Source organism: Anomaloglossus baeobatrachus, chromosome 7, assembly GCF_048569485.1.
Source record: "Anomaloglossus baeobatrachus isolate aAnoBae1 chromosome 7, aAnoBae1.hap1, whole genome shotgun sequence".
Taxonomy (NCBI): Eukaryota; Metazoa; Chordata; class Amphibia; order Anura; family Aromobatidae; genus Anomaloglossus; species Anomaloglossus baeobatrachus.
This window is the reverse complement of record NC_134359.1, coordinates 28,358,362-28,376,927: the sequence shown is the minus strand read 5'-3', so window position 1 is coordinate 28,376,927 and position 18,566 is coordinate 28,358,362. Positions and strand designations below refer to the sequence as shown.

The following is an 18,566-nucleotide window of genomic DNA, read 5'->3' as shown; positions in this document are numbered from 1 at the left end:
CTAACGATATTGAGCGCCACGGGCAGCGATTTGCCCGTGACGCAGAAACGACGGGGGCGGGTGCGATCGGCAGCGACATCACTAGCAATGTCACTGTGTATAAAGCAGCCTTTACACCAGACAGATTGTCTTAAAAACCCATACAGAGTATTAGATGTCTTTATGGGGGTGGCTCTATGGTTAAAAACTACATTGACCACAAACTTCAATTCTTGCCAACATGATATTCTAACTGCATCATCTCCTGTCACCTCCCACTTCGGAACAAGCAGTATGCCACACTCTTCTGAATATATGATCCTACTCTTCAAGCTGACCCCGCAGATGAGGACTCAATGGCCTGGAAAGGAATACTCAGCAAACACGGAGTTCTGCACAGACCAGCAACTTGCAATTACTAACACCGTCTGCCAGCAGTAAGAGAGCCAGAAGAAAACGTGAATGAATCCTAGATTCAAAAAGTCATACCTCATACACTATATTTCATGGCACAGATAGATTTACAAGATGTCATACACTTTCAAGTGATACCCAGTGCAGAATGTCACACTGACCTGAGTGCTACAAACTTAGGCTGCACTTCAAACCAAAGTCAAAGAGGGGGGCATCCAAAGAAAGGTATTCCAGGTAGTCACACTCCAGTTATCTGGGCAGAAAACCAGCTTTCAGGCAAACATGCAGTCTAGACTTCAGAGTCTCAGTTGTCCCACAGACCTTTAACCAGAATCACGCTGGAAAAACCTAAAAAGCAGCATCTTGCAAACCTCCGTAGAAGTCCTAGGCTTCTCCTGAAGAGTAAAAAAGGCTGGTTTGATGAAACAACAATGAGATTCAGAAATTCTGAGCATGGAAAAGATCTATTCACCAAGAACACCTAGCTTGTCTTCATAAGAAAGCTGCCTTATGACTCATATGCAAAAGTCTACAATACAAGCTTCATGTTATCCAGAACAATCTGGCACAAAGAATTTAACTTTGTGCAGATATTGGTGACCACAGGGGTTTTTCGGAAGTCCTAAAGGCAGTGTATGCTCCTTCACATCAAGTCCAATGTCCTCTGCACACTACAAATGGCCAAAAGCTCCTCACAGACGAGACGTTCATCTTGAACTAATTGATGGCTCCTTTTGGATCCAACCACCTGGTCCAAAATTCTGAAATCTGCTACATTCTGCAACATTCAATGAAAATGGAATTGGATGAGATCCCCGCCAATGAAGAAACTATTGAGACCATTAGCCACCTGAAAAGTGTAAAGGCTACAGACGTTGATGGAATTGCACTGGAAGTATGGCAGCCCAATACTAAGTATCAAACTTTGCAAAATCATTGAATACTGCTTGTGTAGAGGTGGTCAAGTCCCTATACTGTTCTATGTGTCACGGCGGGGAGGACGCCGCTGCTGCGCTCGCTAACACTCGGGTCCGGCGCTGCTGCGGCTGCTGCTTGGTGGCTCGAGCGGTGGGCCGGATCCGGGGACTCGAGCGGCGCCACTCACCCGTAAGTGAAAAGGGTGGTTGGTTTGGGGGATTTAGTCCGTAACGCCATCCACGGGTTGTGGTGAAGATGGGCACCACCGCTGCTGGAGACGGGGATCCCGGGAGCAATGGTAGGGAGCAGCTGGGATGTTGTTTTCCCCCTCCGTGGGTAGGGGTTGGTGGTCCCGGGGCCCGATGGTGTGAAGGGGAGGCAGGGTTGGTGACGTGCAGGGTTGCAGGGACAGCGCGGCGCACGGGTGTACTCACTCAGCAAGAGATGCACAAAGTCTCTGGTAAACCAAACGGCTGGATGGACGGGTCCCGCAGCCGGCTGCAGTGTCTCTCTCCCCGGATAGGTGATGGCAGCTGTCTTTCCCTGCACCTTAGTGTACTGTCTTGACTACGATGGGTCCCCAACGGTAGTCCGCTCCCTGGTGTATGGATGCCGGAGGAGCCCGTTTGCCCGCAGGCGCTGGCCCTTGGCTCTCTAGCCTTTGGCGGTAGCTGTATACCCTCACGGTGCGGACGGTTGCCTTCTAACGGGTCTTTGGTTGTTAGGAAACCCCTGGGGTTCCTGTCACACTCGGATTTGACTGTTGACGGCGACTCCAAGCCTAGTTGGGGTCCGATGGCCCTGCCTGTGTGTGCTGGCATCACTTTGCTCTCCGGTCGGTACCGGCGGGCCACCGCCCGACCCCGGTCCTACGGTTCCGCGTCGATCCATGCAGACGGCCACCATCGTCTGCCAACCTTGTTGTCAGTGCCTGGGCCGCAAACCCAGACACTCTCCACTTTACTCCTCTCACTTCAACCTCCTGAACTGTACTGTCTGCTTTTCCCGCCTCCAGGCCTGTGAACTCCTCGGTGGGCGAGGCCAACCGCTTGGCTCCGCCCCAACCTAGTGTGGCGCTAGTCCAGGGTGCCACACTATGCTTTATGTTGTCTACCTGTACTGTGAAAGATTTTTTATGCAAAATGTATTATATGGTGTTGATTGTTATAATTGTGTTTTAACATGCAAATGCTGCAAGCGGAGTATAGATTTTCAGTGTATCAAAGCCAAAGACGTTTTACAATGTCACCACCTACTAGGCTGGAGCCGTGGTAGATTAGATATCAGATACGATCGGGTTAAATCAGGGTAGAGGAGGAGTGACAGTTGGCAAGTGGGTTGGCTAGTAGTGTGGGCCTCGTAGGGTGCCAGTTCTGGATAAGGTTAGCATAAGAGAAGACCTGGCCACTGTGTCAGGGCCAGTCATAGAACCCTCAGGTAACCTCAAGAAGTCTGGAGCCTACGGCTCACCCCAACAGGCTTAGAGAATTGTGTGACTAGTGAGAAGTCAGAGCCCAGAAGCGGATGAAGGCATAAGGAAGAGGGGGGAATGGAGACACAGATCCGACAGCTTGAGGAGGAGTTCCAGGATAGCAGGGGAAAGGTTGAGAAAGAGTACCTCCGAAACAGTAGAAGCAGAACAGTGAGGAGTTAGGCTTGTCTGTCATAACAGATTTGGTTGCCAAGTAAACTATGGCTTTGCATAGGTTACTACTTCATGTACGATGAAGACCAACAGTGGGGTGATGGACACCAGCCTAAAGAAATCAGTAACTGTTATGCACCCCACCTGAAATCACACCCGTACACAGAGTCTCCTTGGCGAAGGAGCTTGGCGTCTGTACGACCCAGGGTCTGCACCTTTCTTCACTAGGAACAAGCCAAAATATTACAGGACCTTCGCAAAGTAGAGACTGTCACTCTATATAAGTAAAAAGTCTGACTGCTCTTATTAATGGTGTGGTGGTGGAATGGATTGGGGGAAGATATCCCAACAATATACTGTCGGCAGTCCGTTCTATCTAGTGGCTCACAACAACACTTGAAACAACTCGACCATCATCCATTCTTTGCAGATAATGCTGTCCTTGTCTCTTACACAGTTGTGCTGGGTAGAACACATCTCCTGGCTAAAATATCACCTCCACCCAAAGATTGCACTGCACAGTGAACTCCCCACCATGACAAAGGGGCACCAAAGAAGAGCTACAAGGACATTCTGAAGAAATCTCTTCATGTCTGCCATATTGACCACTGTCAGTGGCCAGTACAAATTGATAACTGTAGAGGTTGGAGACATCTCATCCACATAACTGTCTCCTCCTTTATAAAGTCTTGCCTCAAAGACAAAATACATCGGCACAAGAACCCGGACATTACTCCAGCACCATGCCTAAATCAGACCTTTGTAGTCAAAATGGCAGGAATTGCATATCCTGCAGTTGCCTCATCAGTCTCCAATGAGCCTGCAATCGACATGGACAATCTCCTTCCTTCACAACTCTTCATTTGGGATGTGTCACGGATGTGTCATGGCTGGCTGACAATCCAGTGGCAGTGAGTTCTAGGAAACACTGGCACTAACACTGGCAGCACAAGTTGTTTTCTGACAGTTAAAGGTTTCTGCAGCAGTGGACTCTGACTCTGGGAAACTGTCAGTTTTTCCTCTCAGTTGCCAGTCTCTGACTTCCTTTATAAACCTCATCCTGGGGTGGTTTGAGTGTGGTTTATAGTTTCTTCCTTGCTGAGTTGTGGAGAGGTCATATTCTGTTGCTCCAGACTCCTGTGCTTGTTGCACCTCAGATAAGTGTTGTCTTTTGCTATCTACCAGGGCTATGGAGATTGCAGTTGTGTTTCCCCTGTATTGTTCCCTTGTGTATTCTTTTAGTGATAGTGGTTTTGATGAAGAGCTCATGCTCTCCACCCTTACTTAGGGCCCAGATCAGGGTTTGATTAGGGCAAGGAATCCAACTTGGTAACAAGTGTGGAACTTGTGAAGGGTTGGTGAGGGCAGTGAGGGTGAGCTGCAGGTTGTTATCAGGGGTCACCACTTCCTTTCCCTAGCGATAGGGCATTTCTTTCCCCTTCCCTTTATATGGCCGGTATAGCTTCTATGCCCGACCGTGACAGAAAGGCATAGTAGATACATCATATGTCCACCGTACATAATTCATGCATTTGGTAATTGAATGTGCATGGACCCCAGGGGTCAAAGACTATTTCTATAGACCATGATACATACCATGAAACACATACTGTATAAGGACAGCAGAAAGTTTTGACACTGGGGCCTCAGAGGAGACTGTTTACACATCAGGTACATCACAAAAGGTAGTAAGTTATTAAGTCCAAAGTCATTGTAGAAGATGATATTTTCACGTTCTGATCTTTCCGCCTGTTGTTTTTGTGTTATACTGAACGCTCTGTTAATATATTCAGGACTCAGGCATTTTTAATGCTTTCTCAATACTGGAAAGGGCACGCTAGAGCTCCGACAGCAGATTAATATCCCCTCATAATAAGGGCAGATGGATGGGGGCATTCAAGTACATTATTAAAGCAAAGAAAGTTTAAAAATTTCATAGGGATTCAAAAAGTTTAGAAAGATGGATTAACATGGAACAGAGTGCGCGATAATACACAATGTGAACCGATGGCGCCAGCAGCTGCTTATAGTCCACTGGAGGGCGGCAGGTAACATATCCTCATAGATATCTACTTATTATCACAACCTTGTATCCATCCAGAAAATCAGGGTTTTTTTTTACATTATTTAAAATATATTAGCCTTTTTTTTACTATAGTGCATGCAGACATTGTTTAATTCGGAGGACGGCATTATTTCACATTTATTCCAATAATTATCTGTGTAGCAAGAAAATAAATAAGATATTTAATGAACTGCTTTGCTTTTACTTAATAAACTGAGAAAAAATAATTACATTTGTGTCACTTGAAACAGCTCCACTCTTGCCTTATGGTTGTGTCTGGTATTGCAGCAAAACCCAATCCAGGTGACTGGGACTGAGCTGCAATGCTAGTCACAGCCAATAGATGGCACTGTTATAATGATAAATTAAACAAGCAGAATTATATTTAAGGTTTTAAATGCAAAGTGTGAAAAATAAAAATCTCAGCAAGAGTAAAGCCTTATTGCAAACAATCCTGAATTTGCCAGGATAGTCCTGATTTTTTGGGAATGTCCTGGTCTCAAGGTGGTGGGTTCCCAAAAGTGGCCGGTCCTCTGTCAACTTCAACATTAGTAAGTTTGGTATAGTGGGTGTATTGTTATTAGCTTTGAGAAAAGAGTATTTTTTTTCTTTTAGCAGTTTCACTTTGTTGCTTTTTACAGTATTACACAGTGCTATTTATTTATGCTATAGTTATATATATATATTAGATATTTATTATATATTATATTTAAACTATACACACTATACACACAATAATATACTATACCATACTATTTATTTATATTATATATTTATACATATATATTTTATTTATTATATATTATAGTTATACCATATCTAGTAGTTATATACAGAAATATACTATGCTGTACTATTTATATTATATATTTATATAAATATATATATATATATTATATGTATTCTGTATATATTATTTATATTTATATACAGTAATATACTACACAGTACTATTTAGTTCTATATATATATATATAATATAATTATTATATATTATTTCTATATTATATTTATATACAGTAACATACTATATTAATATATAATATACTAAAAAATATATAATTATTATATTTTCTATTATATTTATCACTTATATACAGTACTATGCTATAAACACTATTATATAGCATATATACACAATATATATATATATATATAGATATATATATATTATATATATATATATATGCTATTTATATAAAATTATTATCTGTTACTTTATATTACATTTATTATTTCTACACAGTAATATATCATATACTACTATTTATTTTATATATAGATATATATATATATATATATATATATATATATATATATATATATTAATATATATATATATATATATATATATATATATATAATATATATATATATATATATATATATATATATATATATATATATATATATATATATATATATATATATATATATATATATATATCTATATCTATATATGGATATATCTATAAAAGGGAGAGGGATCCAGCAAATATCAAGAGGTCCGGTTGGCATAATACTATGGATTTATTGGTAGAAAAATTAAAAAAATGTAACAGAGCTGTAAATAATAAGTTGCAGGAAATAGTGCATTATGGACAACGGGTTTCGGCGGTATAAACCGCCTTCTTCACGGTCCAAGCCAATATATATATATATATATATATATATATATATATATATATATATATATATATAAAAATTATATAATTACTATATATTATTTTTATATTATATTATATCTATATACAGTAATATACTATACACTGCTCTTTATTCATATGTATTATATAATTATTATATATTATATTTATATTTTATTATCTATATAAAGTAATATACTATACACTGCTATTTATATATATTATATAATTATTATATATTTTTATAATATATTATTTATATACAGTAATATACAGTGCCGTTTATTTATATTATATTTATATATATTCATTATATGTATAGTATACTTATTATTTATATACAGTAATTTACAATACAGTAGTATTTCAGACATCTCATGAACACAATTGCTTATTTTCATGAGTGAAATGGAAAACTGTTGAGTTATTGAAAACTGCATCATGTCAATTCTTTCAGCGTTTTTACTTCTTTTTTTCACCATGGAAAGCAATGACAAAATGCAAAAAGGCAACCATTCTCTTTCACTGTGTTTTTGGTAAATAAAGCTATTTTTATATAAAGATGTACTGTACAGAAATTACACATAAAATCTGCAGCAAAACGCAACAAAAAAAGCAACAAAAAAACAGTAAAAACCTCTTTTTTAAGCAATGCTTTTAATGCCAAGAGAGCAGGCTTTGCCTGCAGAAAAATAAGCTGCAGAAAAGCAACGTGTGAACATGACCTTAGATCTTTTATATACCCTTTAAACATAGAAAATCTGCAACAAATCTGTAATCATTCTGGAACAAGAATTGATTTGCTATAGAATAAATATAAAATCTGCCCTGTGTTTCAATTTCTTAGCGAAAACTGAGTAGGGAGATGATGACTTTTGGTGAAATCTCCCCCATTTGTCTGTCCGTTTTACATCTGCAGCAATTCCAGAGCAGGAGAATCTGCACTGACGATAACTTCTGAAAATACCTCTTCTCCTCTCCATTCGGACCTTTTTTTTAATTTTTGAGAAATGTTTGATTTTTAGAATACTAAATTCATTCTGAAGTTGATGCAGATAGGATTTAAGATTATTTGATCTCCATGGAATGATTAATAGAAGGCGAGTGTTACAGAGCTGATAATGCTGGGCGCTGGGAGGAGGCTTTACATAGTGCCATATAAATCAGACACCGCTATGGTAATGAATCGTGGTCCAATCATCCTAATTTAAATGCACTTTGCCTTTTGCATATATACTTCATCACTTCAGCGCTCTCTGTTGTAACCGTTCTCTGCTGAATCAGCTCGTTGCGGCATTGAACCAGCATATTCCACGATGCTTATTTCACAAAGTTAAAATCAGCCCTTCACCCCTTCTTCTTAACTTTTTGCTGTCTAGTAGAATTTGATTCAAAACTTAAAAGGGGTTGTTCACTACTTTAGCATTGATGGCTATCCTTAGGATAGCGCATCACTGTGAGATAGGCTGGGATCTGACACTCTGCACCCCACCTATTAGCTGTTCTCAGTGCCGGCAGCAGCCGGGAATGCTTATGTCTCAGGGCTGGTTCTCCTCTTTTCATCTAGACCAGTGTTTCCCAAACTCCAGTCCTCATGGCCCCCAACAAGTCATGTTTTCAGGATTTCCTTACTATTGAACAGGTGAAATCCTGAAAACATGACCGGTTGGGGGTCACGAGGACTGGAGTTTGGGAGCCACTGATCTAGGCCATGCACTTCACACAAGTTTCTTCCTTTCATCACCTGTGGGGTCAGTGCGCCTTCTTTTGCTGCAACAGACTGCTCAGCTGGCAATAAGTAAACAATTATCGGCCTGGATTTAAACCCTCTGCTTCCTGGGTAATATTCTGGTTATTCTATTCATTTAGGATCTAGCCTTGGAGCAGAGAGGGCGTGGAGCTTGCTCTACGCTGTCTGGTATGGTTGGTGGAAGTTTTTTGTTTTTCTTCTTCCTTCCTTCCCCAATTATTCCCTACCCATATTCCCTGTATTGCCCCTGGTGTAGGTGTTTAGTGTGTGTGGTTTTATTTCTCCCCTGTTTGTCATACCTTGTTAGTGGGTTTTTGGAGGATCTCTGTCCCGGTTAGTCCCTTGGGTGGTGGGGACATAGTGGGCAGGGCCTGGACAGGAGAGAGGGCCACTGGAGGCTCGACCCTGACTACCATCTAGTCTACCATTGAGATAAGGGATAGCACAGGGTCCCCAGACTTAAGGTTAGCCTAGTAGTCCTTGTGCCATCCTAACTGTCCCATTACAGCTTAGTTTTGGAGCTGCCCTGTCAACTGATAGCGGCAGGGTTCTGCACAGCCGCCTCCTATGGATTTGAATGGGAGGCGGATGTGCAGTACCTGGCCCTAGCCACTTTCAGAAGACGGGGTAGCTCTGAACTGAGCATTTCCGGTCACCTGCTGCCACTGACCACTCCGAGAACAGCTGATCAGTGGGGGTGCCGGATTGCGACTAATCAGAAATTGATGACCTATACTAAGAATAGCCTATCAATATTAAAGTAGTAGATAATGTCTTTAAAAAAGAGGACGGTGGTCACTGTAAACTATACCATAAAGTCTAGACATGTTAAAGGGGCTGTCTACTTAAGACATTTATTTTTGTCACATTGGCTAATCAGTAGAACACTTTGGCAATAAGTGAGTAATTTTTCTACAGCACTCCTAGAGGAGAGAAGACGAATTACATAATTTTTATTAAATAAATTGAGTCTGCAAAAATCACTCGGAGCAATTGTCTAATGAATGAGAGTCTCAAAAGTATATTCTATTAACTCAGAATTCCTAACAAGGTCCTTGAAGAAATACACAATTTTGCAAAATTTTTTATGCATTTTCCATAAAATGGATCATTTTTGTAAGTGCTCATAGATGACCCCCATTGCAGAAAATCTTCCCCCTAAATGTCTAGGACCTAAACCATAAGCCACATTGGAGGCAGATGTCACCTTCAGCACAGGTTCATATTGTGGTGTTTAAAAGTTTGTGAACCTTAAAACCACATTCGATTTTTCCCATAAGTCCAAAAAGTAGATAAAGAACCAACTAAAGCAAATGAGAAAAAAATAATAGACTTTCTTATTTTTTTATATAGGAAAATGATCCAACAACCCATGTTTGTGAGTTGCAAAAGTATGTGAACCTTTACTTTCAGTATCTGATGTGACCACCTTGTGCAGCAATAACTGCATCTAAACATTTCCGGTAATTGTTGATTAGTAGGGATGATCGAATACCTCAAATATTCGGCTTCATAAATATTTTCCCACTAGGTCGCCGCTACATGAATATCCGATGAATAGGTCACCGGTACGCGAATATTCGATGCGCAATCTAAGTCTATGGGAAGCCCGAATAGTTCTGAATAATTGTGATTCGGGGTTTCCCATAGACTTACATTGCGCATCGAATATTCGCGAATAGTCAAATAGCGGCGATTTATTCAGCAAATATTCATGAAGCCGAATATTTGAGGTATTCGATCATCCCTATTGATCAATCCTGCATGTTGGCTAACAGAATTTTAGCTGATTCCTCCCTACAAAACAGCTTCAGCTATTTTATATTGGTTGGTTTTCTCCCATGAACCACTCATATCAGGTCCTTCAAGAACATTTCCATAGGGTTAAAGGGGTTGTACAGTCTAAATCCACAAGTCTGCAGACTCATGAATCCTCACAATGTGCGCAGTATGCGCTATGAAGATTCTCCAGTGTCTGAGCTGGGAATGGCGGTCACTGGACCAAAGTATGCGATATGCAGACTCCCGGCCAGAATCAAACTTGACTGTTTCCGGCTTCGTGCAGTACACTTGCGTTGAGTGCATCGGACACAGTCTGGTTTTTTGGTTTTTCCAAAGTCTTGGTTTTCCTTATTCTACTTAGCTGCTTTTAGCTTCATTGATATTGGAGTACAGATGATGGCAGTGATGGGTCAACACTAGTCTCCACCTTTGAGTATTCTGCTTATCACTACAATGTCCTGCAGCATCTTATCCCCAGAGTCAATTAAACAAAGGTGGTAAACTCACCCTTTCACTGGCAGAATGTCAGAAGGAGATTTTTGCAGGCATCAACAAATGTAATGGCGGCATCAGAGTCTGTAAAGACTAAAGACTACAGATTCTGGCCCTCTGCCTGCTAGCGTCTCTGATGTCTGTGATCAGTGCAGGGAGACTCAGGCGTCAACCCACAGACTAAGGTAGGCTAGCCAGAATTAATCTGTACTACTCTGCTTTTAGTCTCTTTGATCACATGCTGTGGGGGAGCCAGTCTTATTCGCTCCTCTCTTATGGATAGATGGACTATTCCATTGTAATGCCAGCTATAGCTTATCTATACTGGTCTGGTGAGGTGTTGTGATCCAGACTTACTTATGGTTGTTGTGCATTACTGCTGTGAGCAGTTGTGGTGTTAGCCATTGTTGTCCTTTTGTTGCTGCCTTTCTGCTCTTGCTTTTCTCCTTCGTATCTTACGGTTTATTCCTTTAAGTTTGCAGTGTGTCTGAGTTTTGGTTTTCTCCTGTCTGTCTTAGGAGTACTTTGCACGCTGCAACATCGCTAGTCGATGCTAGCGATGCCGAGCGCGATAGTCCCTGCCCCCGTCGCAGCTGCGATATCTTGTGATAGCTGCCGTAGCGAACATTATCGCTACGACAGCTTCACACGCACTTACCTGCCCTGCGACGTCGCTCTGGCCGGCGACCCGCCTCCTGCCTAAGTGGACGGGTTGTGCGGTGTCACAGCGACGTCACACGGCAGGCGGCCAATAGAAGCGGAGGGGCGGAGATGAGCGAGTCGTAAACATCCCGACCACCTCCTTCCTTCCGCATAGCCGATGGAGGCAGGTAGGAGATGTTCCTCGTTCCTGCGGCTTCATACACAGCGATGTGTGCTGCCGCAGGAACGAGGAACAACATCGTATCTCCTATTGGTGCAACATTATGGAAATGTCCGACACTACACAGATCACCGATTTACGACGCTTTTGCGATCGTTTATCGCTGCTTCTGGGCTTTACACGTTGCGACGTCGTTACCGGCGCCGGATGTTCGTCACTTTCGATTTGACCCTGACGATATCGCAGTAGCGATGTTGCATCGTGCAAAGTACCCCTTAATCTGTGTGTCCACCACACTCCTGCCCCTTCCTTCCCTGGAGGGGAAGGTAACAGATTAGATCTGGTCAGGAGAATAGTAAGGAACAGGACTCTTTTGTCTCAACCTTCAGGGATAATCTAGTGGTTAGGGTTAGCCTAAGGTGCCCCAGCGTGAGGGACAGTATAGGAGCCCATTGTCCTTTGCTATCCTGCAGTCACATCATGACACAGAATGAGTATTTCAATTAAATGCATATGTTCTAATATCAATGAAGATGAAAGCAGGCAAATAGAGCAGGGAATAGCTGGGGGTTGGAAGCCCAATGCATGTAATATATATATATATATATATATATATATATATATATATAATGTATATGTATATTTTATATATATATATTATATATATATATATATATATATATATATATATATATATATATATATATATATATAATTTTTTTTATTATTTTTTATTTTTTTTTACAGGAATGAAGACAAATCTTGTAATAAAGCGATTTGCAAAGTTTCAGAACTCTCCACGCTGGATAAAATTCTTAGAAAAATAAATAAAATAAAAAATAAATTGTAGTTATTCTCTAAAATTTTTGTATTTATTAAACATGGATCTTTAAGGGGTCTTGGGTTCAAACACAACATCTGCAAGGAGTTGGTATGTTCTCCCCATGTTTCTGTGGTTTTCTCCAGGTTCTCCATTTTCCACCCACACTCCAAAAGACATAATGATAGGGAATTTAGATTGTGAGCCCCAATGGGGACAGTGATGATGTCTATGTAGTGCTGCAGAATATGATGGTGCTATTTAAGCATAATACGGTAAATATCTTGCCATAGTTGATTTGGACGATGATTAAATAAAAAACAACAAAAAACTAAATTACATACCGACAAGTTTAAGCATAAGGTCCACAATGCATTCATCACCAAGTGCCCACGGACGCTTCCCCATGAAATGACCATGAACTCCCCTGAAAAAGAAAATTGCATATTAAATAATCTTGTACAGAAGAATCATTTTATAGGTTATATGTTATAATGTGTCTGAGATTAAGGAACCTAAATTATGGGATTATCAAGTCATCCAAAAGATATTTTATTGCACAAATATAATAATAATATTTATTCACTTATATAGCGCTATTGATTCCACAGCGCTTTACATACATCAGGAACACTGTCCCCATTGGGGCTCACAATCTGGAGTCCCTATCTGTATGTTTTTGGAGTGTGGGAGGAAATCGAAGTACCCGGAGGAAACCCACGCAAACACGGGGAGAACATACAAACTCCTTGCAGATGTCGTCCTTGGTGGGATTTGAACCCAGGACCCCAGCGCTGCAAGACTGCACTGCTAACCACTGAGCCACCGTATCCTTTATATTTAAAAAGCACCAACCACCAGGATTTTCCAATATAAACTAAAGCCAGTGCTATACTGGCACTATCAGGCTGATTCTATACATACCTTTAGTTGTGAGATCGGATGTATAGTTTCTGAAATACAGGCAAGTAAAGTTTGTGAAATGCACTGTTACTTGATTGATAGCAGCTACAGAATATCTAATAGGTGGGTCGGGTTTTGCTAGTTATTCCCGCCCCTGTCTGCTGCCTGTCCTTCCTCCCCTGTTACTGGGGCAGGAGGGAGGGAAGAAGGATGGGGGGGAAGGGCAGGCAGACAGGGGTGTGAATTACTAGCAAAACCCGACCCACCTATTAGATATTCTGTAGCTGCTATCAATCAAATAACAGTGCATTTCACAAACTTTACTTGCCTGTATTTCAAAAACTAAACATCCGATCTCACAACTAAAGGTATGTATGGAATCAGCATGATAGCGCCAGTATAGCACTGGCTTTAGGTTATATAGGAAAATCCTGGTGGTTGGTCCTTTTTAAAGTTTCTTTACTTCAAATGTGAAATGGGCATTGCGATTTTAGTATGGACCATAAAGGGAATCTGTCATGTCAGGTTTCCCAAGCACCTCAAACTGCATCCGCCTCTTTATTGATCCCTTTACGCCAGGTCCGGACTGGCCGTCTACCCAACCGGGCAGATTCCCGGTGGGCTGGAGCAGTGAGCCATAGATTGAGCCGGCACTTAATGCACTTCCTTATGAACCTGCTTTCATGGCTTTGATAATTTTTTAATATTCCGAAAATTAATTTTATAACTGCTAATTAGCGGGTGTCTAGCTGTGTGGACATTGCTTTCCCCAAACTAGTAATCTTTTCGTATACCCCTGCAGGCGTGAGGAGCACGTCACCACTGAGTCATTGCAAATCTCTGCTCTTCCAGAAATGCACGGTGAAGCCCGGTGTAACCTCCCCATCATACGTGGTGCACTGGGCAAGGAGGCAGCGGTGACACAAGACTCAGCCGGCTCCTACTACCGGCTCTTTGCAGATCTTGCCTCTGGCCGAGTCCTGCCTCACTGAGTATACACAATGTGCCGATCTGATTCTCATCCGACTTTGGTGCTTTTGTCCCTTTTTATCATCTATTTTTCGAAAATAAAAATTAAAAAAACCTGATGCATATTCCGTTTTTCTCCAAGCAACCAGACAGTGAATAAAAGACGACACATCATATCTCAGACGGTGTCTGTGGTGTCTGCTGCCTTTTATGCTGACCCATTTAATTGAATTGATAAGTCTGATGCACATAATTCTCCATCGCTTTCTATGCAGAGAGGGATCCTAGACTATAATGGCTGAATAGTCTATTTGTGGGAAAAAAAGAAGATAAAATATGTCCATAAAATGTGAATATGTGAATGAGGACTTATCTGTTCTTAAAGGGAATATTTTTTAAAACCATAAACAATAAATATATATATATATATATATACACAAAAAAAATAAAATATATATCTATATCTATATAGATATATATTTTATTTTTTTTGTATATATATATATATATATATATATATATATATAGTGCCTACAAGTAGTATTCAACCCCCTGCAGATTTAGCAGGTTTGATAAGATGCAAATAAGTTAGAGCCTGCAAACTTCAAACAAGAGCAGGATTTATTAACAGATGCATAAATCTTACAAATAAACAAGTTATGTTGCTCAGTTAAATTTTAATACATTTTCAACATAAAAGTGTGGGTCAATTATTATTCAACCCCTAGGTTTAATATTTTGTGGAATAACCCTTGTTTGCAATTACAGCTAATAATCGTCTTTTATAAGACCTGATCAGCCCGGCACAGGTCTCTGGAGTTATCTTGGCCCACTCCTCCATGCAGATCTTCTCCAAGTTATCTAGGTTCTTTGGGTGTCTCATGTGGACTTTAATCTTGAGCTCCTTCCACAAGTTTTCAATTGGGTTAAGGTCAGGAGACTGACTAGGCCACTGCAACACCTTGATTTTTTCCCTCTTGAACCAGGCCTTGGTTTTCTTGGCTGCGTGCTTTGGGTCGTTGTCTTGTTGGAAGATGAAATGACGACCCATCTTAAGATCCTTGATGGAGGAGCGGAGGTTCTTGGCCAAAATCTCCAGGTAGGCCGTGCTATCCATCTTCCCATGGATGAGGACCAGATGGCCAGGCCCCTTGGCTGAGAAACAGCCCCACAGCATGATGCTGCCACCACCATGCTTGACTGTAGGGATGGTATTCTTGGGGTCGTATGCAGTGCCACCCAGTCTCCAAACGTCACGTGTGTGGTTGGCACCAAAGATCTCGATCTTGGTCTCATCAGACCAGAGAACCTTGAACCAGTCTGTCTCAGAGTCCTCCAAGTGATCATGAGCAAACTGTAGACGAGCCTTGACATGACGCTTTGAAAGTAAAGGTACCTTACGGGCTCGTCTGGAACGGAGACCATTGCGGTGGAGTACGTTACTTATGGTATTGACTGAAACCAATGTCCCCACTGCCATGAGATCTTCCCGGAGCTCCTTCCTTGTTGTCCTTGGGTTAGCCTTGACTCTTCGGACAAGCCTGGCCTCGGCACGGGTGGAAACTTTCAAAGGCTGTCCAGGCCGTGGAAGGCTAACAGTAGTTCCATAAGCCTTCCACTTCCGGATGATGCTCCCAACAGTGGAGACAGGTAGGCCCAACTCCTTGGAAAGGGTTTTGTACTCCTTGCCAGCCTTGTGACCCTCCACGATCTTGTCTCTGATGGCCTTGGAATGCTCCTTTGTCTTTCCCATGTTGACCAAGTATGAGTACTGTTCACAAGTTTGGGGAGGGTCTTAATTAGTCAGAAAAGGCTGGAAAAATAATTAATCCAAACATGTGGAGCTCATTGTTCTTTGTGCCTGAAATACTTCTTAATACTTTAGGGGAACCAAACAGAATTCTGGTGGTTTGAGGGGTTGAATAATAAATGACCCTCTGAATAAACTTTTCACAATTTAAAAAAAAAAAAAGAAATAACATTCTTTTTTGCTGCATTTCACACTTCCAGGCTGATCTACAGTCCAAATGTCACAATGCCAAGTGAATTCCGAATGTGTAAACCTGCTAAATCTGCAGGGGGTTGAATACTACTTGTAGGCACTGTATATATGTGTATATATATATATATATATATATATATATATATATATATATATATATATATATATATACACATATATAAAAATTGTATTTAGGGAAATTCACATATATATTAGTAGCAATGATCAGACTCTGACCCTATCTTTTGTATTGCAGCATCTAATGAGCATGTGCAATGGTCATTGTGAAAGGGAAGAGGAGGTGAGCTCTAACATTACCTGTATAGATGCGGGTTCCTTTGTTATCAGCTGTCTAAAGAGGTGTGATCAGTCACTGAACAAGAGGAGGAGGAGGTGAGCTGTGACATTGCCTACTATGAATTTGCGATCCTTTGTTATAAGCTGTCTATAGAGGTGTTATCTGTCATTGTACAGGAGGAGGTGAGCTGTGACATTACCTATTATGAATGCAGGATCCGGTGTTATCAGCTGTGTATAGAGGTGCTATCAGTCATTGTACAAGAGGAGGAGGAGGTGAGCTGGGACACTGCTTACTTGAATGCAGGATCCTGTGTTATCAGCTGTGTATAGAGGTGTTATCTGTCATTGTACAGGAGGAGGTGAGCTGTGACATTACCTATTATGAATGCAGGATCCTGTGTTATCAGCTGTGTATAGAGGTGCTATCAGTCATTGTACAAGAGGAGGAGGAGGTGAGCTGGGACACTACTTACTTGAATGCAGGATCCTGTGTTATCAGCTGTGTATAGAGATGCTATCAGTCATTGTACAAGAGGAGGAGGAGGTGAGCTGGGACACTACTTACTTGAATACAGGATCCTGTGTTATCAGCTGTGTATAGAGGTGCTATCAGTCATTGTACCAGAGGAGGAGGAGGTGAGCTGTGACATTACCTACTATGAATTTGCGATCCTTTGTTATAAGCTGTCTATAGAGGTGTTATCTGTCATTGTACAGGAGGAGGTGAGCTGTGACATTACCTATTATGAATGCAGGATCCTGTGTTATCAGCTGTGTATAGAGGTGCTATCAGTCATTGTACAAGAGGAGGAGGAGGTGAGCTGGGACACTACTTACTTGAATGCAGGATCCTGTGTTATCAGCTGTGTATAGAGGTGCTATCAGTCATTGTACCAGAGGAGGAGGAGGTGAGCTGTGACATTACCTACTATGAGTGCAGGATCCTGTGTTATCAGCTGTGTATAGAGGTGTTATCTGTCATTATATAGGAGGGGGAGGAGGTGAGCTGTGACATTGACTATTATGTATGCAGGATCCTGTGTTGTCAGCTCTGTATAGAGGTGATATCTGTCATTGTAGTCCTGGCTTTGAGGATAAGAAGGAAGTTGAAAACTCTTCCTGAAAGGACAGGACAAAAGACTCTAAAAATGCCCTAGTCGTCAGTATGAAAATTGCAAGACTACTAATTTAGTTTTTTTCGTTTTTAAATAAATATCATGATGTGAAAAGAAAACAACATTGACAATATTTTTTAAAAAACCCAAAAAAATCTGATTTAAAGGGATTGTCCGGCCTAAAACGTCACTCTGTGTGTCACGCTATGTCAAACCTCACAACTGGACTTGTATTGAGCATGTTGGGAACAGTCTAGTCGGATTCTTGCCTGGAGTCTGCATACCGTATATTTGCAATCACATGACCAGTATTCCTGGCTCTGACAATAGAGGAGCCTCGCAGCGCGCAGTGTGCACAATGTCAGGATTCACAAGTCTGCAGCCACACAGAGTGACTGCAGACTTGTCATTTTAAAGAGTAAGTTATTTTCTGATGATACATTCCCTTTAAGGTGAAGAAAATTCTAAAGATAAGTAAACCATTGTCCATCATTGAGATTTCCCGGAGTAAACAGAACGCACTCACGACGATTGTTGCAGAAGCTTTTAGAATCTGATCTCACGAATGAGGCGAATGAATACTTTATTCTAATCAGCTGAGATAATGGCGTGTTTGCTGCTGGCACCGGGATATCCGTGTCCCATCACATTTGCAGTTTGCTGTAAAATGCTATGCAGATATTTCATCATCTCTCTTCTTCTCGTACTTTTTTAAGTATTGAAATAATTAACTTTGACGTCGCCGAAGAAACTTTTGAGGGTGAAAGTTTTTTTTTTTTTTTGCTGCATGTCACATCTTTCAAAATAGCTGCGGCTTCCCGGCCCGGCCCTGGGTCTGGAGCGCAACATTTCCATAAGGAGAAAATAGATTTTAAAAAGGCTGGATAGAGCGTGACGTCTTAAAGGACCGAAGGAATTGCTGAGATGGTTAGAAAAGTAAACG

General features: G+C 41.1%; 1 protein-coding gene across 3 annotated transcripts in view; it reads right to left on the bottom strand.

Moving 5' to 3' along the window:
• KYNU (kynureninase) overlaps positions 1 to 18,566 on the bottom strand; it is a 271,837-nt gene that overhangs the window by 97,603 nt on the left and 155,668 nt on the right. For all 3 annotated transcript variants that reach the window (XM_075317171.1, XM_075317170.1, XM_075317169.1), the window contains exon 4: positions 12,679 to 12,761. In XM_075317171.1, the coding sequence (XP_075173286.1) occupies positions 12,679 to 12,761 (83 nt within the window). The remainder of the gene's footprint in view (positions 1 to 12,678; positions 12,762 to 18,566) is intronic.